Source organism: Scyliorhinus canicula, chromosome 6, assembly GCF_902713615.1.
Source record: "Scyliorhinus canicula chromosome 6, sScyCan1.1, whole genome shotgun sequence".
Taxonomy (NCBI): Eukaryota; Metazoa; Chordata; class Chondrichthyes; order Carcharhiniformes; family Scyliorhinidae; genus Scyliorhinus; species Scyliorhinus canicula.
This window is the reverse complement of record NC_052151.1, coordinates 67,030,661-67,054,281: the sequence shown is the minus strand read 5'-3', so window position 1 is coordinate 67,054,281 and position 23,621 is coordinate 67,030,661. Positions and strand designations below refer to the sequence as shown.

General features: G+C 53.4%; 1 protein-coding gene across 4 annotated transcripts in view; it reads right to left on the bottom strand.

Annotated features, from left to right (window-relative positions):
* The window catches only part of LOC119967209 (vacuolar protein 8-like), a 126,288-nt gene that overhangs the window by 85,503 nt on the left and 17,164 nt on the right, over window positions 1–23,621 (bottom strand). For 3 of the 4 annotated variants that reach the window (XM_038799429.1, XM_038799430.1, XM_038799432.1), the window contains exon 2: window positions 2,199–2,318. The exons of the other annotated variant lie outside the window; for it this stretch is intronic. In XM_038799429.1, the coding sequence (XP_038655357.1) occupies window positions 2,199–2,318 (120 nt within the window). The remainder of the gene's footprint in view (window positions 1–2,198; window positions 2,319–23,621) is intronic. 4 annotated transcript variants of the gene reach the window in all.

Sequence of the window (23,621 nt, the reverse complement as noted above, 5' to 3'; positions counted from 1 at the left end):
TAAACGGTAAAGAATACAATGTCAATCCCCTTATCAACAACAACGATCCCATCCTCCCACCAACCCCCAAATAACGGCCCACCAGACAAGATAAGCATCAAATAAAACTAAACCTCCCAAGGAGAAAAAAGGAAAAAAGAAAAGGGATTCAGGAATTGCCTCGGTCACCATTGACATATACAGTCCATTCCCCAACCTTTCCCCCCCCCCCCCCTATTATTCAATGCCAACCAATCTCCGAAAGAGTACGGTGAATGGCACCCATGAATTGTAGACACCTCCCCCACCCCTCCCAAACTCCTCCCGTCCACTTCCTCGTGAAATCTCCTCCCCCCAACCTCGGTTCCTTCCCCCAACTTTTCACTCCGGCTAGACTCACCGAAACCTGTTCTACCAGGCTCCGATGTCTGCAGCCCCTCCCCCCACCTCACTCCCGTTCACTGGCCGGCTTAAGAGCGTGGAGGCCCCTGCCCAGGTCTCCTTCCCCCTTGCCCGGTCCCAGGAAAACCAAGTGCACTGACCTTCTGAAATTGGGCAGTACGGTAGCATTGTGGATAACACAATTGCGTCACAGCTCCAGGGTCCCAGGTTTGATTCCGGCTTGGGTCACTGTTTGTGCGGAATCTGCACATCCTCCCCGTGTGTGCGTGGGTTTCCTCCGGGTGCTCTGGTTTCCTCCCACAGTCCAAAGGTGTGCAGGTTAGGTGTATTGGCCATGATAAATTGCCCTTAGTGACCAAAATTGCCCTCAGTGTTGGGTGGGGTTACTGGTTTATGGGGATAGGGTGGAGGTGTTGACCTTGGGTAGGATGCTCTTTCCAAGAGCCGGTGCAGACTCGATGGGCCGAATGGCCGCCTTCTGCACTGTAAATTCTATGAAACACCACCTAACTTGTACATCCCTGGACACGAAGGGCAATTTTGCATGGCCATTCCACCTAACCTGCACATCTTTGGAAACCCACGTGGGCACGAGAAAAAAGTGCAAACTCCACGCAGTCACCCGACGTCGGAATCGAACCTGGGTCATTGGTGGTGAGTCAGCAGTGCTAACCATTGTGCCAATGTGCCACCCATGTTGGGTTCATGTGCGGGACTGAGAATCTTTGACCATTCTGGGATTTGTGCCATGATGTATAGGCTCTCCACCATGGCAAAAAATCCAGGCCAAAGAACCCCATTGGTTTCAGATATCTTCTTCAAACCATTTAGAAATGTTGTCATCCGATACCTCTACTGCACTTTAAATTGTTCACATCCCTTTAAATTTCCCTGACACTGTTTTCTGCTCTCACCATCTTTTCACCATCCTAATCTGTAACTGAAGTGATGCTAATGGGTGTTCCTCAGAAAACTGAGTGCGGATATTACTCAATCTGAATCCTACTTCGAACCATCTGGATGTAAACTGCTATAATGAAACAAAACCTAGCTAATATGGCCTCAGTAATGTTATAGGTCTGGATCAGAAACCCAATTTTGGGAAGATCCCAGATTAGAACCCAACTATTTGCATTTGGCGGAATTGTGAGGAAATGTTACAAACTACAGAAGTCATAGCACTAATCATATACAGATTTTGTATTAGACACATTTAATTTGAACATAGCCCTGTATTACAGTTAACAGGTACAACATCTTAAATGCTTCTTAAAACCTGCCTCTACATTCCAATTAATCAACCCTATATTTTAAATATCTCTTTTATATAAAGTTGACAACCAGGTTTTAGTTGTTTAGTTTGGTGCAAAGTCCTTAAGAGAGAAATCTTTTTTTCGGACCAAGTTGAAAATCTTCTGCTCAGCTTAGAGGCCTGGAAGCAACTCCTTTGTCCAGACAGACCTCGTACCTCCCATTAGTTATACAAGCTCAACGCACACAGCATTCTTTTGTCAATTGTTACAAGATGTGCCTTGATTTATTTAGCCAAGCTCAAACTGTACATTACATTAACTGTACATTACAACAACTTTACATTAAATCTCTATTTGCAAACAGGTAAAATGGCTTCTAATATCTATTAGCAAATCATTTACCCTGCAAAAGGCAGTGTTTACCTCAATCACAGTTCCAGGAGACATACTGTCTGTATGCATTTTAACCTAGGCTTTAATAATATAACTGCAAAAATGCCACCTATAAAATATGTAAATTTCTTATATAAATCACACTCTGCATTTTTAAAACACCATACTCACACTGCTCGCTGATGTGCAAGTAGTAAAGAGCAGCTGATTGCTGTAAGCTAGGGTTTTCAGAAGCAGCTAATGTCTGCAAAACCTCTAAGCGTTCTGTATCAATCACATTGCTTTCTGAAGCTGTTGAGAAAAGCAAGACAAATTGGTTATTTTACAGGTGAGTCATAGAGATTAGAAGCATAGACAGGTTATGGCACAGAAAGCAGCGCCGGCCCTCGGGTTGCTGGCGCCCCGGGCAAGCTGAACTTCGGCGCCCTTCGGGGGAGGGGGGGGGCCGGAGGGGGAGGGGGGGGGGAGGGGGCCGGAGGGGGGGGGGGTGCGGAGGGGGCCCGAGGGGGGGGCGGAGTGACCACCAGCGAGCCTGGATCCATCCGCCATGTTTGTGCGGGGCGGCCTGAGGGAGGGCGGCCACTGCGCATGCGCTGGTTGGCACCGGCCCAACTGCGCATGCGCAGGACCCGCACTCCTTGATGGCGCCCCCTAGCACATGGCGCCCCGGGCGACTGCCCGAGTTGCCGGTACCTTGAGCCGGCCCTGACAGAAAGAGGCTATTCAGCCTATTGTGCCTGCACCAGCCAAAACAAAAGAAACAAGCCACTCATTTTAATCACACTATTCAGCACCTGGTCCCAGTCGTGAAGTCACAGCACTTCAGGTGAGATTTAATTTGATTTGTTTTGATTTAGATTTATTGTCAGGTGTACTGAGGTCCATACATAAAAAACATGGGACGTACGATAAATACACAATGTAAATACATAGACATCGGGTGATAAGAAATGTAGGAAGAGGATCTGTGGGGGAGAGCTCGCAGAGAGTCAGCACACTCCGATATTAAGGTACCATTAGATTAGTTGAGCATTTCTGCCTCAAACACTAATTCAGGCAGTGAAATCCAGGGGCGGGATTCTCCGACCTTCCGCTCTGAAATCACGCTTGACATGGGGGCGGAGAATGGGGTGTCAGACCTGCGATCGGGTCCGACGCCTACCCGCGATTCTCCGCGGACCGGAGAACCGCAGCCAGTCGCGCATGCGCGGTCGACGTGGCGCCGGTCGGGGGCTATTGAATGAGCAATTCTCCGCCGGCAGCTGCCCGAGTTCCTGCCGGCGTGGTTCACTCATGTTGGTATGGTTCCACCAGGCGGGACTTGGCCCTGCTAGCCCCCTTCAAAACGGAGAATCACTCTGGACTTTAGAGAAAAAAGTCCAGAGTGATTCACGCCCGTTTTCTTGCGGGCGTTGGGATATATCCCCATTTTCAGAGAATTCCACCCCAGATGTCTGCCACCTTCTTGATGAAAAACAATTTACTCAAGTCCTCTTTATTCCTTTTACCCATCACCTTAAACCTATGCTCCCGGTTAATTGACCGCAGTTAGGGAAAAACAGGGGTGTAATTATGCAAAATGGAGACTAAGTGTTCGCGCCGTCTTTGTGAAACGGGGCGCGGGGATGACCAATTCTGGCCCCCACAGGGGGCCAGCAAGGCCCTGGAGCGGTTCACGTCGCTCCAGCCTCCCTTCCCGGTGCCAAATGGGTGCCGCGCCAACCCGTGCATGCGCAGTTGGACTACGCCAACCCGCGCATGCACGGGGAACTTCTTCAGCGCGCCGGCCCCTACACAACATGGTGTGGGGGTTCAGGGGCCGGCCGCGCAAAAAAGTAAGCCCAGGGTGGGAGAGGCCGGCCCGCCGTTCGGTGGGCCCCGATCGCGGGCCAGACCCCATCAGAGGCCCCCACAGACCACCCCCCGACCGATCCTGCCGGCAGCGACCAGGGGTGAACGGCTCCGGCGGGACTCTGCTGTTTCTGCGCCAGAGAATCGGCGGCCCTGTCGCGGACAGCGCCCCACGAATGGCACCGCGCTGGCGCAAATGGTGCCGATTCTCCTCACCTCGGAGAATAGCGCATCGGTGTCGGGGCGGCGTGGCGTGGTTGCGGCGCTTCTCCAGCCCGGTGCAGGGCTCAGAGAATCGCGCCCCATGGGCGCGATTCTCCGCTGCCCACGACGGGTCGGAGAATAGCGGGAGGGCATCCCCGACATTTTTCACGCCCTCCCGCTATTCTCCCTGCCCACAGCCGCCCCACGACATGGATCGCTGCTCGCCGTTTTTTACGGCGAGCAGCGATTCTCCCCAGGCCCAGGCCTTTACGGCCGTTTTTACGGCAGCAAACACACCTGCTTTCTGCCGTCGTAAAAACGGCCGCAAAATGCCCGTTCTGGACGTCCAGGGCCCAGATTGGCACGGCAGTACCACGGACGCACACTTTCTCCCTCCGCCGCCCCGCAGGATCAGTCCGCGGGGCGGCCGAGGGAGATGACGGCCCCGCGCATGCGCGGGTTGGAGCCGTCCAATCCGCGCATGTGCGGGTGACGTCATCGTGCGCGTCAGCCGGCGTGACGCTTGGCGCGCGGACATAACGACGGTCGCTAAGCCCGCGATGCCGTGCTTCACGGGGCCCCGCTGCTAGCCCCGCCCGGGGGGAAGAATCGGATCCCGGGAGGGGCGCGGAGGCTGCCGTGAAACACGGCCAGTTTCACGGCAGCCTTTACGACTCGCCGCATTTGCGGAGAACCGCGTCCCATATCTTTCAATTTTACCATTTCTAAAAATTTACCCTTTAGTCTCTTAATAATTGTACACCTCAATTAGGTCACCTCTCAGCTTCCTCTTTTTCAACCCTAGCCTATCCAATATCGCCTCACAGCTGCACTGTGGGATATTCGCATACAAATTCTTTATGTTTGTGTGAAGTTTTACTGATTGCTATTTATTGAAATCAGGCTCCTAACATTTGGACTGTGATCTTGCCATATACTGGGCGCGATTCTCCGCTCCCCAGGCCGGCGACCCACGATTCTCCAGCCCGGATGGTCCGACCGGCCTGACGTTCCTGAACTGTTCATGCTGGCGGCAACCACACGAGGGGCGGGATTCTCCCCTACCTGGCGGGGCGGGGGTCCCGGCGTAGCGGAGTGGCGCCAACCACTCCGGCGTCGGGCCTCCCCAAAGGTGCGGAATTCGCCGCACCTTTGGGGGCTAGGCCCGCGCTGGAGCGGCTGGCACCACGCTGACTGGCGCCAAAGCCGGCACCAAAAGGCCTTCGCCAGTTCGTGCATGCGCCGGTGGTGACGTCAGCAGCAGCTGCCGCTGACATCACCACCGGCGCATGCACGCTGGGGGATTCCCTTCCGCTTCCGCCATGGTGTAGGCCATGGCGGCGGCGGAAGAGAAAGAGTGCCCCCACAGCACTGGCCCGCCGGCCGATCGGTGGGCCCCGATCTCGGGCCTGGCCACCGTGGGGGCACCCCCGGGGTCCGATCGCCCCGCGCCCCCCCCCCGGACCGCGGGGGCCCGCTCGCGCCACCGATCCCGCCGGCACAGAGGTGGTTCAAACCTCGGCGGCGGGAGAGGCCTCCCAGCAGCGGGACTTCGGCCCATCAGAACAGAAACCCGTAGCCTCCCGCAGGCCCCCGTCATTCTCCGAGGCGGGTGGCGGGATTGGCGGCACGCCGACTTTTTGCGGGTGGGAGAATTCTGGACATGGCGGGGGCGGGATTTCCGGCGGTCCCGGGCGATTCTCCGACCCTGCTGGGGGTCGGAGAATTTCTCCCCTGGTCGCTGCTGGCGTGAACATCGCGCGAAAGGTAAGTTTGGGGCCTGTGGGGGGCGGAGAAGGGATCGAGCACCACGGCTGTGCTCGGGAGGGGACTGGCCTGCGATTGGTGCCCACCGATCGTCGGGCCGGCGTCTCTAAGAGACGCACTCTTTCCCCTCCGCCGCCCCGCAAGATCAAGCCGCCACGTCTTGAGGGGCAGCGGAGGGAAAGATGGCAACCGCGCATACGCGGGATGGAGCCGGCCAACCTGCGCATGCGCGGCTGATATCACTTAGGCGCCGCCGGCCGCGTCATTATCGGCGCGTCGCCTTGACGCCAGCGTCAAGGCCTGGCGGCCGAGTTTACCGCAAGCCGCTCCTAGCCCCCCGAGGGGGGGGGGGGGGGAGAATAGGGGGTGAGGAGCGGCCTCCGACGCCGTCATGAAACACTCCGGATTTCACGCCGGCGGCGGTCGTTGCGGAGAATCGCGCCCACTGTTTTCCAGAACAGATATTTCCCAGTACCTGTCCTATCTGAACATTTTCACAGTAAAGAATTTTAAATCAAATGAGCATAATAAGCTTAGGCAAAGATGTAGGCTGTAAGGAACATTTCAAAGCAGGGCGGAGAGAAGGAGAACGGTATAGGCAGGGAATTCCAAATCTGGGGCCTCGGTAGCCAATTCAAACTGACTACTGCCATTCTAGAACTCAGAAAGGAGTTGTAATATAAGGATCTAGCACAGAAAGGATTAATGTGGGACTGAGTACAGGACTGGCAGGACTGTACACACAGTGATGTAAGAAGACACAGACACAAGACCTGCACCTCGGGGTCCAGGCACTGTTGGACAGAGCCGTGTAGAAGCAAGAATGTAGACAGCCCTTAGGCCATAAAATCAGAGGAAATAGGATCAGGATTAGGTCATTCAGTCCTTCAAGCCTATTGCATCATTTAAGAAGATCATCTAACACTTTCCAAGTCCACTTTCCTGTCTTATCTCCATAAGCCTTAATTCCCCCGCTGATTAAAAACATATCGGTTTCAGCCTTGAAAATGTTCAAGAACTCTGGGCGGGATTCTCTGATCCTGAGGCTAAGTGTTGACGCCATCATAAACGGCGTCACGTTTCACGACGGCGCCAACAGGCCCCCAGGAGCAGCTATTCCGAGCCCTACAGGAGGCCAGCAAGGCACTGGTGCGACCCACGCCTCCCCAGCTGCCGATACCCGCGTCAAATGGGTGCCGCGGGTCTGCGCATGCGTGCTGTGACTGGCACCAATGTGGCATGGTTTCCTTGTCTGTGCCAGCCCCGCGCAACATGGCGTTGGGCGACAGGGGCCGGTGCTGAGCAAAAGAGGCTCCCAGCCCGAGAGGCCGGCCCGCCGATCAGTAGACCCCGAACGCGGGTCAGGCCACAGCGGAGGCCCCCCCCTCCCCCGGGGTCAGACAACCCCCCCCCCCCCCCCCCCCCAACCAGGCCGCCCCGAAAGGATGCACGCCGAGGTCCCGCCAGATAAGACCACACGTGGACGACGCCGGTATGACTCAGGTTTTTTCTTGCGGCCACTCGGCCCATCCGGGGGCAGAATCGCCCTGGCCTGGCGATTCTCCATCCCAGCGTGGGCTGAGGGAATCACACCCTCTGCCTCCACAGCTCCTGGGATAAAGAATTCCAAAGATCACTCTTTGAGAGAAGAAATTCTTCGTCAAATCCATCTTAAATGAGCACCCCCTTATTCTCTGACTATGCCTTCTGGTCCTACACTGTCACATGGGTGGAAACATCCTCCCAAATTTACCCTGTCTAACCCCTCAAAAATCTTATATGCTTCAATCATGCCACCTCCCATTCTTCTGAACGTCAAGGAGTACAGACCCAGCCTATTTAATCTTTCCTTATATAGCAGCCCATCCATACCCAGGGTCATACTAGTAAACCTCTAGTGATAATATATCTTTCTTTAAATAAGGGGACTGAAACTGTACACAGTGTTTTAAATGTGGTCTCACAAGTACTTGTGCGGTTGCAGCAACACCTCTTTACTTTTGTACTCCAGTCCCATTGAAATAAAAGCCAGCATTCCATTTGAAAAAAATGAATGAAAATTGCTTATTGTCACGAGTAGGCTTCAATTAAGTTACTGTGAAAAGCCCCTAGTCACCACATTCCGGCACCTGTTCGATGAGGCTGTTACAGGAATCGAACCGTGCTGCTGGCCTGCTTGGTCTGCTTTCAAAGCCAGCCATTTAGCCCAGTGTTCTAAACCAGCCCCTTCCCTATTATCTTCTGCACCTGTATGTTAGCTTTCTGGGTTTCATGAACAAGGACCCCAAGTCCCTTTGTGCTGCAGCTTTCTGCATTCTCTCTCCATTTAAATAATAATCCACCTTCTCATTCTTTCTTCCATAATGAACAATCTCACATTTTCCCACATTCCATTTGCCCGTTTTCTGCCCACTCACTAAATCTGTCAATATCTCTCTGTAAACTATTTATATCCTGCTTACAACTTGCCTTCCCCCCCCACCTTTATATCATCTGTAAATTTGACCACAATACTTTATGTCCCTTCCTCCAAATCATTAGTATCTATCGTCAAGAGCTGTGGTCCCAGCACGGATCCCTGTGGTACTCCACTGGTTACTGCTCACCAACCTGAGAAAGAGCCGCTAATCACTACTTCCTGTTAGTTAACCAATCCTCTATCCATGCCAGAATATTACCTCCAACACCATGAACTATTTTGCATAGCAGCCTTTTGTGTGGCACTTTATTAAAAGCCTTTTGAAAATCCAAATATACAACATCGACTTGTTCGACTCTATCTACCCTGGCTGGCACCTTCTCAAGGAACTCTAGTAAATTTGTCAGACATGATTTCCCCTGATTGATTGATTTGATTTATTGTCACATGGTACAAGGTACAGTGAAAAGTATTGTTCTGCGTATATACAGACTGATTGTTCCATACATGGGAAAAACATAGGATATACAATAAATTTCCCCTTCAGGAAACCATGCTGACTTTGCTTGATCAAATTATTGCTTTCCAAATCCATTGCTATTCTCTCCATTGCTATTCTCTCCTTAGTAATGAATTCCAATATTTTCCCAATAACTGAAGTTACACTAACTAGCCTGTCGTTTCCTGCATTTTGCCTCCTTCCCTTTTTAAACAAGAGGACCACTTGGCAGTTTTCCAATCCTTTGGCACAGTTCTAAAATCCAAGGAATTTTGGAAATGACTACAAATGCATCACAGGATCTCTGTAGCTACCTCCTTTAAGATCCTGGGGTGCAAACCATCGGGTCCAGGGGAATTGTCAACCTTTAACCCCATTAGTTTGTCTCAAACTAATTCTCTGGTGATGGTGGCTGTATTTAATTCCTGCCTCATTTCTTTTTACTATTTCTGGAATGCTTGTAGTACCCTCTACAGTAAATATTGGTGCAAAATATCTATTTAACTCCTCTGCCATTTCCTCATTTTCCATAATTATTTCCCCATTTTCATTCTCTAAGGGGCCAATGCTTATTTTTACTTCTCTCTTTATTTTAATGCACTTGACAAAGCTTTTATTGTCTGTTTATATGTTTCTCGCTAGCTTGCCCTAATAGTTTATTTTCTCCTTCCACCTTCCTGATTTTTTGAGTCCATCTTTGTTGCATTCCGCATCTATCCCAATCTTCTGGCCTAATTAAACTACCACTACCACTAACCTTTGCCTCTTATATGTTTCCGCTTTCAACTTAATACCACCCCCTGCACCCTGCCCTTAACTTCCTTGGTTATCAATGGTTCTTCCTCCCCTTAGAGTCTTTCCTCCTCATTGAGATGTATTTTTGCCGGGAGTCATGCATTATCTCCCTAATTGTCTGCCACTACTAAACTAGAAGACCAGTCCACTCCAATTCCATCCTCATACCTTCGCAATTTCCCTTCTTTAATTTAACACTGATATTTCAGTCCCAATTTTTTCTTACTCAGCTTAACCTTGAGGTCATTTATTAAATCTGCCACATTACACATTACCAGATACAAAATGGCCTGATCCCTAGTTGGCCCCATAACCTATTGTTCCATGAAACCATCTCAAATGCACTCGATGAATTCATTCTCTTGGCTGCCATTTCAAATTTGATTAGCCAAATCTATATGAAAATTAAAGTCACCCATGGTTAATGCAGTGCTCTTTTTACATGCATTTGTTATTTCTTAAATTAAACTCTTTCCTGCAGTGTAGCTACTTTTCAGGGGTCTATACAGTACACCTACCACTCTCTTCCTTTCTTTCGTATTTATAACTTCTACCCAAATTGACTCCATATCCTCAGAGCCTAGATTGTCCCCAAACTACTTATTTACTCTTTAAAAAAAATAAATTTAGAGCAGTCAATTATATTTTTTCCAATTAAGGGGCAATTTAGTGTGGCCAATCCACCTTGAGTGGCTGCAGCTGCTCTCTGTCTCTGTTGCTGAGCGCTGTTTCCAATGCTGGCTGCTGCTAAATTGCCTGCAGGAAGGAGAGAGAGATGGAGAGGGGAAGGAGAGAGGAAGGAGAGAGGAAGGAGGAAAAAAAACAACAACAGGATGTTGGCTGCAAAAACAAATGGGAGTAAAGCCCCTTTGTACTGTTTGTTTGCTGGGCCCCTCCCAGGCTGAGGGCCCGGCCCTACCCAGTTCTCCCAACTGTCAGGCCTTCCTCATTCCATTTGGTGAGCTTATTCCAGGACGGGGACATTGAGTGGTTGCTGGGCCCCTCCCGGGCTGAATAGGAGATCGGTTCCATTGGGTGGTCATTTCAGTGGGGAGCACAGACTGTATTTTGCTGAGCCCTACTTGGGCCGAAGACTTCTTTAAACCAGCGTCACTTACCTCATTGTGGTGACCTTGGGTGGGAGCACGGACTTTTTTTTTTGCTCGGCCCCCTCCTGGGCTGAAGATCCCCAATCCTCCCACCCTCCAGCTTCACCAGGAGTCTTTCACCTCGGCCACCATTCCATCTACGGTGCCCCACCCTCCTGTGTTGCTGACCTTGTTCTCTCTTCTCTTCCCTTCCCTGCTTTGCTTCCCCGTATACCTTCCAAGGGGGAGAGTACGTCATTCCACCTCACTCTTCCCCTGACATCCCCCTCCCCACTATCTATTTTGTTAATTAAATTCCAACGTGACAAAGCCCACATTGGGGTGGGCGTGGCACTTGCCCTGATGGCTATTCCACCTACGCCAGTGGCGGGGCCGACCAGAGCCACCTATGCAGGGGTGGTAGCCTCTTCGGCCTCCACTGCTCCTGCAGCCCCGCCACCTTTCCGGTTGCTGATCCGAAAGCTGGGCGTAAAGTGCTACGCTCACCCCACCGTCACCATAGCGACGTGCGTTCGCGCAATGGCCGGGGTCCTCGGCCCCTCGGCCATTGAGGCCGCCTCTCGAATGTACGGGATGTGGTAGTCACCACTAGCAGTATTATATGTATTACGGTAGGACACGTATACTAGCGGTACATGGGTAAATCCCTGCCTGCTGGCTCCGCCCAGCAGGCGACGTATAAAAGTGTGTGCTCGCCGCTGCTGCAGCCATTCTGGTACCAGCTACAGGAGGCAGCCTCGATTATTCCACTACTGTCGTCTTTGTGGTAATTGATAATGCATCAATTTATTGAGCAAAGATTTTTTTAAATGATGTATCTCCGCATCAAGCCTGGTCTCCTGCAGCTGAGCCCTCAAGCAGCCAACGCTCCGTCCACCTTTGACCACTGGCTAGCCTGCTTCGAAAGCTTCCTCCGAACATCCGCTGAGGAGCCCTCGGACTCGCAGAAGTTCCAAGTCCTTTATTCACGGGTGAGCCCTGACATTTTTCCTCTCATCCGGGATGCGCCCAGTTACTCCGAAGCAATGGAGCTCCTTAAAAGGACATTACATTCGACCAGTCAATCAACTATACGCCAGGTACCTCCTGGCACGAGACAGCAACTCCCCGGGGAGTCTCTGGACAATTTCTGGCGTGCCCTGCACATCCTAGTTAGTAACTGTGACTGCCAGGCAGTTTCGGCAGTCCAGGACACAGAACTTTTAATTTGCGACGCTTACGTTACGAGTATGCGATCTGCGTACGTCTGCCAGCGGCTACTGAAAGGGGGTACGCTTCATCTTGCGGGAACTAGGCAGCTCACTAACGCGTTATAAGTGGCCTCCCGTAACATCCAGTCCTACTCCCCCGACCGCGCGGCACCCTCGTGGGCATCGTGGGCCCCACCAGCTGCCGACTCCAGCTCACCGCAAGCCTGCGCCACGCGGCAGCCAGCCAAACCTGGAGGGCCCAAGTGCTATTTTTGCGGCCAGAACAAACAGCCCCGGCAGCGCTGCCTGGCGCAGAGCGCGACCTGCAATGGCTGTGGGAACAAAGGTCACTTTGTTCCCATTTGCCAGGCCCGGTCGATCGCCGCTCTTTCCAGGCCCAGCGTTCCTGCACCCCACATGCAACCCAGGGCCGTCGCCATTTTCCTCCTCGCAAGCCATGTGCGACCCGTGGGCGCCGCCATCTTTGATGCCACCCGCCATGTGCGCCCCGTGGGCAGTGCCATCTTCGGCGCCATTTTGGATGGAGCCTCAGGACCCCTGCTCGTCTGGTTGTTCATCTCCTTGCTCATCTGGTTGTTCATCGCCTGCCGCTACCTCCACCATCGCTGACCCGCTCAGGACCTCCCAGCATCTGCCGCAGCTCGCCTCGATCACCCTGGACCAGTCCCGGCCTCACAACCTCGCGACCACAGCAACGACGGTGAAAATCGATGGGCACAAGACGACCTGCCTTTTTGACTCCGGGAGCACAGAGAGCTTCATCCACCCCACTACGGTAAGGCACTGCTCGCTCGCAGTACACCCCGTCACCCAGAAAACCTCCCTGGCCTCCGGATCTCATTCTATGGAAATCCGGGAGGTACTGCATCATGACCCTCACTGTCCAAGGCGTAGAGTTTAGCAACTTCCGGTTCTACGTCCTCCCCCACCTCTGCGCTGCCCTGTTACTTGGCCTGGACTTCCAGTGCCACCTCCAAACGTTAACCTTAAAATTCGGTGGACCCCTACCCCGCCTCACTGTATGCGGCCTCATGACCCTTAAGGTCGATCCACCTTCCCTGTTTGCGAACCTCACCCCGGATTGCAAACCCGTCGCCACCAGGAGCAGATGGTACAGCGCCCAGGACCTTCATCAGGTCGGAGGTCCAAATGCTCCTGCGGGAAGGGGTCATTGAGGCCAGCAATAGCCCCTGGAGAGCTCAAGTGGTAGTAGTAAAGACTGGGGAGAAGAACAGGATGGTCATTGACTACAGTCAGACCATCAACAGGTACACGCAGCTCGACGCGTACCCCCTCCCACGCATATCTGACATGGTCAATCAGATTGCGCAGTATCGGGTCTTTTCCACAGTGGAACTGAAGTCCGCTTACCACCAGCTTCCCATCCGCCCGGAGGATCACCAATACAATGCGTTCGAAGCAGATGGCCGCCTCTATCACTTCCTTAGAGTTCCCTGCGGCGCCAATGGGGTCTCTGTCTTCGTGCGAGAGATTGACCAGTACGGGCTGCGGGCCACCTTCCCGTACCTAGATAACGTCACCACTGCGGCCACGATCAGCAGGACCACGACGCAAACCTCCAAAAATTCCTCCAGACCACAAAACTCCTTAACATCATGTACAATAAGGAGAAACGCGTGTTCTGCACCAACCGCTCAGCCATCCTTGGCTATGTCGTGGAAAATAGAGTTCTAGGGCCCGACACCGACCTCATGTGCCCCATCATGGAACTCCCCCTCCCCCACCCCCACTGCCCCAAGGCCCTGAAACGATGCCTGGGGTTTTTCTCCTACTATGCCCAGTGGGTCCCTAATTATGTGGACAAGGCCCGCCCACTCATTCAGTCCACAGTTTTTCCCCTGACGGCTGAGGCCCGCAAGGCGTTCAACCGCATCAAGGCCGACATCGCCAAGGCCACCATGCAGGCGGTCGACGAGTCCGTCCCCTTTCAGGTCGAGAGCGATGCATCGGACGTAGCTCTGGCCGCCACCCTCAACCAGGCGGGTAGGCCCGTGGCATTCTTTTCCCGCACCCACCATGCCTCTGAAATTCGGCACTCCTCTGTCGAAAAGGAGGCCCAAGCCATTGTGGAAGCTGTGCGGCATTGGAGGCATTACCTGGCCGGCAGGAGATTCACTCTCCTCACTGACCAACGGTCAGTTGCCTTCATGTTCAATAACACACAGCGGGGTAAGATCAAAAATGACAAGATCTTGAGGTGGAGGATTGAACTCTCCACCTATAATTACGAGATTTTGTATCGCCCGGGGAACCTCAACGAGCCCCCAGATGCCCTATCTCCGGTACATGTGCCAGTGCACAAGTGGACCAACTCCGGGCTCTCCACTATGACATCTGCCACTGGGGGTCACCCGGTTCTTCCATTTCATCAAGGCCCGCAACCTACCCTACTCCATTGAGGACGTCGGGACCTTCACCAGAGATTGCCAGATCTGCGCAGAGTGCAAGCCGCACTTCTACTGGCCAGATCGAGCGCTCCTGGTGAAGGCCTCCCGCCCCTTTGAGCGGCTCAGCATGGACTTCAAAGGGCCCCGCCCCTCCACCAACCGCAACACTTACTTTCTGAAAGTAGTTGATGAGTACTCCCGGTTCCCTTTCACCATCCCATGCCCTGATATGACTTCTGCCACGGTCATTAAATCCCTCCACAGCATCTTCACTCTGTTTGGTTTCCCCACCTACGTCCACAGCGATCGGGGATCCTCTTTTATGAGCGATGAGCTGCGTCAGTTCCTGCTCAGCAAGGGCATCGCCTCGAGCAGGACAAACAGCGACAACCCCCTGGGAAACGGGCAGGTGGAGAGGGAGAACGGGACGGTCTGGAAGGCCGTCCTGCTGGCCCTACGGTCTAAATATCTCCCGGTCTCCCGCTGGCAGGAGATCCTCCTCTCCGATCGCCCCTCTGCACCGCGACTAACGAGACCCCTCACGAACATGTGTTTGCCTTCCCCAGGAAGTCCACCTCGAAGTCTCGCTCCCAACATGGCTGACAGTTCCTGGACCCATCCTCCTTCGCAAGCTTGTGCGGACCCATAAGTCGGACCCCTTGGTCGAGTCCGGCCGGGGTGGTGGCTCACAGAGTTAGTCTGTCCGGTGGACAAATTGTTTGTTTCGATCTGCGGAGCACCGGGGTTGCAGCCTCTTGCGGTGGCTGGGTGGGTGTTGAGAGCTGGGGTACGATGGCAAACTTCATACACCTCTGGCTCAACCGGAGACTGGGGGCGCTGGGGGCGGGCTGGTGCTGGCACGTGGAACCGGTGGGGCGAGCTTGCGGAATCGGGGGTGCGAGGGGGCGGCAGCATAGGGAACGGGGTAAGGGGTTCCTCAGTGGGGGTAGGGGGCGGGCTGGATCCAGCGGGTCCAAGGTCCCGAAGGGATACTGTGTCCTGGCGACCGTCCGGGAACTCCACGAATGCGTACTGGGGGTTGGAATGGAGGAGGCGCACCTTTTCAACAAGGGGGTCAGTTTTCTGCCCCCTGACGTGCTTCCTCAGGAGGACCGGGCCTGGTGTCCTCAGCCACGCCGGAAGTGAGACCCCCATGGTAGTGCCCCTAGAAAAAATGAAGAGCCGCTCGTGAGGGGTTTGATTGGTCGCTGTACAGAGGAGGGATCTAATTGCATGGAGCGCGTCTGGGAGGACTTCTTGCCATTGGGAGACTTGGAGTTTTCTAGACCGGAGGGTTAGTAGGACGGTCTTCCAGACCGTCGCGTTCTCCCTCTCCACCTGCCCGTTCCCCCTGGGGTTGTAGCTGGTAGTCCTGCTCGAGGCGATGCCCTTGCCGAGCAGGTACTGACGCAGCTCGTCGCTCATAAAGGACGAACCCGGTCGCTGTGCACGTAGCTGGGGAAACCGAACAGGGTGAAGACACTATGCAGGGCCCTAATGACTGTGTGGGAGGTCATGTCGGGGCACGGAATGGCAAAAGGGAATCGGGAGAACTCATCGATGATGTTGAGGAAATAAATGTTCTTTTTAGTGGAGGGGAGTGGCCCTTTGAAATCGATCGCAAGGCGTTCAAAGGGCCTAGAAGCCTTGACCAGGTGTCCCTGTCTGGTCTATAGATGTGCGGTTTGCACTCTGCACAGATCGGGCAGTCCCTGGTGACCGCTTTTACCTCCTCGTTGGAGAAAGGCAGGTTTCGGGCTCTGATGTAGTGAGCGAGCCGGTGACCCCTGGATGGCAGAGGTCAACGTGGATGGCTTTCAGACGGCTGATCTGCGCGCTGGCGCATGTCCCGCGGGATAGGGCATCCGAGGGCTCATTGAGCTTCCCCGGTCGATATTTGATATCGTAACTATAGGTGGAGAGTTCGATCCTCCACTTTTTATCATTTTTTATTTTGCCCCTTTGCGAGTTGTCAAACATAAAGGCAACCGATCGTTGGTCGGTGATGAGGGTGAACCTCCTACCTGCGAGGTAGTGCCTCCAGTGACGAACAGCCTCCACGATGGCTTGTGCTTCCTTCTCGACAGCGGAGTGTCGGAGTTCTGAAGCAGATAGGGAACGGGAGAAAAATGCAACGGGCCTCCCTGCCTGATTTAAAGTGGCTGCTAGAGCTACCTCTCAACCTGAAAGGGAGTGGATTCATCCACCGCCCGCATGGCTGCTTTGGCGATGTCCTCCTTGATGCAGCTGAAGGCCTGGCGCGCCTCAGCAGACAGGAGAAATCGTGTGGTCCTAAAGAGTGGGCGGGCTTTGTCCGCATATTGAGGGACCCACTGGGCGTAGTATGAAAAGAACCCCAAGCACCGTTTGAGGGCCTTGGAGCAATGAGGGAGGGGGAGTTCTAAGAGGTCCGGGTCTGGGCCCAGGACTCCGTTCTCCACGACGTAGCTGAGGATGGCCAGTCTGTTATAAGTGAGGTTTAATTACTGTGCCGTCTGGAGAAGACGGTGGAGGTTGGCGTCGTGGTCCTGCTGGTCATAGCCGCAGATGGTAACATTGTCCAGATACGGAAACGTGACCCGCAGCCCGTACTGGTCTACCATTCGGTCCATTGCTCGTTGGAACATCAAAACCCCGTTAGTGACACCGAAGGGAACCCGGAGGAAATGGAAGAGGCGGCTATCGGCCTCGAACGCCGTGTAGTGGCGGTCCTCCGGACAGATTGGGAGCTGGTGGTATGCAGACTTCAGATCCACCGTGGAAAAGAGCCGATATTGGGAGATCTGGTTAACCAGGTCTGCGATTCTGGGGAGGGGTTACGCGTCTAGGAGCGTGAAGCGATTTATGGTCTGACTATAGTCGACGACCATGCAAAATTTTTCCCCAGTCTTGACGACCACCACCTGAGCTCTCCAGGGACTATTACTGGCCTCTATGATCCCCTCACTGAGCAGCCGTCGGACCTCCGATCGGATAAAGACCCTATCCTGCAGGCTGTATCGCCTGCTGCGAGTAGCTACTGGTTTTCAATCTGGAGTGAGATTGGCGAAGAGAGGAGGGGGGGAGATGCGCAGCGTGGCTAGGCTGCAGATAGTGAGTGGGGGCAGGGGCCCACCGAAGCTGAGGGTGAGGCTCTTGAGGTTGCACTGGAAATCCAGGCCTAATAAGAGTGGCGCGCAGAGGTCAGGCAGGACATAAAGTTTAAATTTTGAATAACTAGCGCCTCGAATTGTGAGCGTAGCGACGGTGCGTCCTTGGATTTGGCCTGAGTGGGAGCCCGAAGCGAGGGCGATAGTTTGGCTCACAGGAAAAATAGGAAGCGAACAGCGTCTTACCAGCTCTGGGTGTATAAAGCTCTCGGTGCTCCCGGAGTCAAAGAGGCATGGCGTGCTGTACCTGTTGATCTGGACCTCCGCCATCAAACTTCGTAGGTGCTTGGGGCGGGATTGATCTAGGGTGACCGCGTTGAGTTGCGGGCCGTGTGGTGAGTGCCCGGGAAAGTCGTAGTCTTCCGAGTGGGCGTCCGGTCGAGTAGATGCCGGTACGTTCTGGCGAGCTTGATGCAGGATCGCTGCGCTGAGTTGCGGGCCACGTGATGAGTGCCCGGGGAAGTCGTAGTCTTCAGATGAGCTTTCTGAGCCTGGAGATGCAGATGCGGCCCGTGGATCGCACGTGGTGAGCGGCGAGGAAGATGCGCACGTGGCCGGCCGCATGGTGGGGATTTGCCAAGATGGCGGCCCCCATAGATAGCATGTGGCGGGAGGGGGCGGAGTCGGGGCATAGGCCGCAGCGTTTCGGGCCCCGCGGGCCCACTGGTGTTGGGAGCGATTTGTTCTCTCTACTGGGGAGTTAGAAACTGGGGCCCTTTTTGCGAGGCACACTCTGGCATAGTGGCCTTTCTTCCTGCAGCTGCTGCAGGTCGCGGATCGAGCTGGGCAGTGCTGCCGCGGGTGCTGGCTTTAGCCACAGAAATGGCAGGCTGGGGCAGCTGAGTAGCTGGCTGGAGCCGCTGAGTAGCTGGCTGGGGCAGCAGAGTAACTGGCTTTGGCAACGCGGTAGCTGGGGGGCCGTGCAGACAGGCCTGAGGGGGTTGTTGGTCGGGGGCCCACGATGAGGTTGCGGGGTCCACGGGAAACAACATGAGGCTGCGGAAGGAGACCTCCATAGTGGTAGCAGCCTCCACAGTAGTATCTAAGTCCTGGGCCCCCTTTTATAGCAGTCTTTGGCGCACATAGTTAGATCTAAGGCCCGCTATGAAAACGTCCCGCACAGCAAGCTCCCTATGTTCAGCCGCGGTAACAGCTTGATAATTACAGTCATTAGAAAGATTGTTCAGTTCCCGTACAAATTCGGCTAGCGTTTCTGTAGGCCGCTGACGGCGAGTCGTAAACACGTGGCGTGCATAAACCTCGTTAATGGGCCTAACGTACATTTTGTCCAATATCGCCAGCGCTGCGGTGTAAGAACCGGCCGGATTTAGCTGTGTGGAGATTCTGTGGCTTACCCTCGCATGCAGTAGGCTGAGTTTTTGTTCCTCCGCTGTTCCAGCGGTGCTGGCTTCTGCCAGGTAGGCCTTAAAACATCTCAGCCAGTGGGAAAAAAGTTCTTTAGCCTCTGCATCCTGCGGGTCGAGTTCTAGGCGTCCGGGCTTGAGGGCTGCTTCCATGATTTACTTCGACTGTTTCGTAAGTATATTAAATTGATGGAACCATCAATTCTACGGACACGTGCTTGTAGGATTAGAATAGCGGTTTTAATATACTTACAACAGAGCCAGCCTGTTAGCCGTTGAACTTTCGGTGAACTGGCTGGCTGACTCTGTGGCACGGATCTTTATACAACAGCTCCAGGAGGAGGAGTTCTGGGCGGAGCCAAGGGGGGAGTCCAGTACAAACTCTCGAGTACTCCCAGAGCTACTCCCCCTGGTGGTCAGGTAATGCAACTTCACTTACAATATTGATAGATATATATACTTGGAACAGAGTGACATTGGTAACGATAATACCGTGTGAATCTCATTCACCACAGTGTGGTGGTATCCCGTCTAGGCGAACCCCTGCCCAGACGGAATTCCACATTGGTCCCAGGCCCCAAAACCTCCCTCAGGGAACTGGTTTCCCACAATCCTAGCCGCCTCACGGAAATACCCTCCGTGCCTTTTCACACTGCGTGGAGGGGTTTCCTGTGCGGGCTGCTGCTGCTCACCCTTCACCTCCTTACCCTCACCCGTCGTCCAGACATGCCATGGCGTGGCATGCCTTGTTGTCGTCCGGCGGCGGAGATCCCTACTGGAGGTCCCTCTATGGAGGAGTCCTCCCCCTCAATCTTGGGGACCTGGGGTGGAGGGTGTTGCTTGCAGCAGTGCCGTACAATCACAGATTGCACCGGTTCACGGATTCCCAAGAAGCCTGCCATTTTTGCGGCCTTGTGGAGTCCGTGGACCATGTCTATGTTACATGTTTTAGGCTGCACTCCCTGTTTAGTTTTCTGACCAATCCTTTGCTGGAGTTTTGTTTGTACTTCAGCCCTACGCTCCTAATCTACGGGCCCCCGGTGCAGAGAGGGGTGGGGAAGGCGGAGGAACGCCTTGTGAACCTGTTCCTGGGCCTGGCGAAGTGCGCCATTTATAGGTCCAGGCAGCGGGCAACCGAGGGGGTTGTCCGGCCAGACTGTCTGCCCCTCTTCTGTGGCTACATTCACAGCCGGGTGTCCCTGGAAAGGGAGCATGCGGTGTTCACGGGCACCATCGAGGCTTTCCGTGCCCGGTGGGCACTGCAGGAGTTGGGGTGCTTTATTGACCCCTTTAACTGCACTCTTATTTGATGTTTTTAAGTTTCCGTTGATCTTTGTTGTGTTAGGGCAGTGCCCGTCGCAGGAGTGGCCTTTTTTTGCCTTTTCCCTCAGTTTGTTTTTGTTTCTTCTGTTTTGTTGGTGGACCTCAAAAGAGTGGCCAATCCACCTAACCTGCACATCTTTGGATTGTTGGTGAGACCCCCGTAGACACAGGGAGAATGTGCACACTCCACACAAACAGTACCCGGGATCGAACCTTCCTGAAAGTAAATAACCCTGAATATTGATTTCCCAACTTTGATCTTTTTGCAACCATGTCTCAGTAATGGCTACCAGATCAAATCCATTTAACTTTATATGTGCTACATGCATTAAGATACAGAACTCTTAATTTTGTTTTTCTCCCACTTTTCCTCACACTAAGCATATCTCCAGGGACAATAGAGCCACTGTTTGTTTTTTGCCTTTTATTCCCATGGCCTCTTTTGCTTTCACTTTTTCTGGCTTTTGTTTCTAATCTAGTTTCCATCTCCTCTACTCCTAGCTCAGGTATACATCCCCTCTCCATACTAGTATCACGCCTCCCAAAAACTCTAGCTCCAGCCCCATTCCTCTTGGGTGTAACCCAACTAGTTTATACAGGTCCCATCTTCCCCAGAACCTGTCCCGATGCCTCAGGAATAAGAAATCCGTCACCTTGCACAACTGCTCCAGCCACGCATTCATCCTAGTTATCCTCCTATTTCTCGCTGATGCTTGGCACTACTGAATTCATCCCCTAACTCCCTGTATTCAACTTTCAGGACCTCATCCCTTTTTTTAACCTATGTCATTAGTACCAATGTGTACCATGACCGCGGATTCTTAATAATGTTACAAGTGTCATATAGTGTCACAAGTAGGCTTACATTTAAAAAAATAAATTTCGAGCATCATTTATTATTTTTTCGAATTAAGGGGCAATTTAATGTGGCCAATCCACCTAGCCTGCACATGTTTGGGTTGTGGGGATGAGGCCCACGCAGACACGGGGAGAATGCGCAAACTCTAAACTGACGGTGAGCCATGGCTGGGACCGAACCGGATCCTCAGCGCAGTGAGGCAGCAGTGCTAACCACAGTGCCACTGTGCCGCTCTTGCAAGTAGGTTTACATTAACACTACAGTGAAGTTACTGTGAACATCCCCTAGTTGCCACACTCCAGCACTTGTTCGGATATACTGAGGGAGAATTCAGAATGTCAATTAACCTAACAAGCACGTCTTTCGGGACTTGTGGGAGGAAACCAAAGCACCTGGAGGAAACCCACGCAGACACGGAGAGAACGTGCAGAGTCTGCACAGACAGTGACCCAAGCCTGGAATCGAACCCGGGACCCTGGCACTGTGAGGCAACAATGCTAACCACTGCGCTACCGTGCTGCCCACCCGACCCCTTCAAAATGTGGCATCCTGAACCAGAGCACCAGGGAGACAACATACCATCCTAGAATTACTCAAGCGGCCACTCACAACTCTGTTCCCCGTACAATTGAACCCCCAATCACTATAGTGCTACCCCTCTTTTTCTTCCCCATCTATGCAGTTGAGCCACCTGTGGTGTCACGGACTGTTTGAGACGGGTATGGTGGCAGGGGACTCCTGCACCACCTGCTGCCTCTATTTTGTCTGGCAGTCACCCATTCCCTTTCTGTCTGTGCAGACCTAGTCTGGGGTATGATCACCTCTCTAAATGTGCTATCCATGATAATATCAGTCTCTCGGATGCTCCAGAGTAACTCTAGCTGCTGCCCCAGCTCCAATACGTAGATTTCCAAGAGGTGCATTTGAAGATACTTCCTCCACACGCATTCATCCTGGACACAGGAAGTGTCCCAGGTTTCCCATGTAGTACAGAGGAGCATTCAATGTTGCAAAGCTGTCCTGCCAAAACTTGTCCTTAGATCACACCCCTTACTACTTCCAAGTTCGAGAATATTAATAACACTAAGGACCTTCTTCTACTCCAGATGCTGGACCTTACTTGTATTCTTACTATGCTAGGCTAACAGTAGAATAGATACTCAACAGTTCCTACTGACCAATCAGCAGGTTCTCTGACTACTTCACTGAAATGCTGATTGCAGGGTACTCTTCACCTACTCTTCTAGGTGGTGTTAGAGCCTGTCTTCTAGATGCTGCTGACTGCCTGTCCCAGTGTCCGCCTCTCACACTGTCCTCTAGATGCTGCTGCCTGCCTGTCCCAGTGCCCTCCTCTCGCACTGTCCTCTCGATGCTGCTGACTGCCTGTCCCAGCGTCCTCCTCTCTCACTGTCCTCTAGATGCTGCTGACTGCCTCTCCCAGCGTCCTCCTCTCACACTGTCCTCTAGATGCTGCTGACTGCCTGTCCTAGTGTCCTCCTCTCACACTGTCCTCTAGATGCTGCTGACTGCCTGTCCCAGTGTCCTCCTCTCTCACTGTCCTCTAGATGCTGCTGACTGCCTCTCCCAGCGTCCTCCTCTCACACTGTCCTCTAGATGCTGCTGACTGCCTGTCCCAGTGTCCTCCTCTCACACTGTCCTCTAGATGCTGCTGCCTGCCTGCCCCAGCGTCCGCCTCTCACACTGTCCTCTAGATGCTGCTGACTGCCTGTCCCAGTGTCCTCCTCTCGCACTGTCCTCTCGATGCTGCTGACTGCCTGTCCCAGCGTCCTCCTCTCTCACTGTCCCCTAGATGCTGCTGACTGCCTGTCCCAGCATCCTCCTCTCTCACTGTCCTCTAGTTGCTGCTGACTGCCTGTCCCAGTGTCCTCCTCTCTCACTGTCCTCTAGATGCTGCTGACTGCCTGTCCCAGTGTCCTCCTCTCTCACTGTCCTCTAGATGCTGCTGACTGCCTCTCCCAGCGTCCTCCTCTCACACTGTCCCCTAGATGCTGCTGACTGCCTGTCCCAGCATCCTCCTCTCACACTGTCCTCTCGATGCTGCTGACTGCCTGCCCCAGCGTCCGCCTCTCACACTGTCCTCTAGATGCTGCTGCCTGCCTGCCCCAGTGTCCTCCTCTCACACTGTCCTCTAGATGCTGCTGACTGCCTGTCCCAGCGTCCGCCTCTCACACTGTCCTCTAGATGCTGCTGACTGCCTGTCCCAGCGCCCTCCTCTCACACTGTCCTCTCGATGCTGCTGCCTGCCTGTCCCAGCGTCCTCCTCTCGCGTTCTCTTCCTGGTGACGCTGCTGGCTGCCTTTGCCTCCTCCTCTTGCACTCTCCTCTAGCTTCTAGTAGTTAATAAATACTTACTGTTTAACTAGCCAAGACTATGAATACCTTAATAAGACCAACCAAACTATGCTCCAAAACTTACAACATGGTGGCAGCAAATGGAACCACTCAAACCTCAAAGAAGAAAACTAAAATCCTGAGAAACTGAAGGAAAAATCAAAGAAACATTCTGACCTGAAGAAAAGGCCAAGAAACAAAGATGCAGATAAAATTTGCAAGAAACTAGCTGCAAAGAAAGGCTTGAAAGCTGAAGGCAGAGATTAAATTTCTCAGTGCAGCAG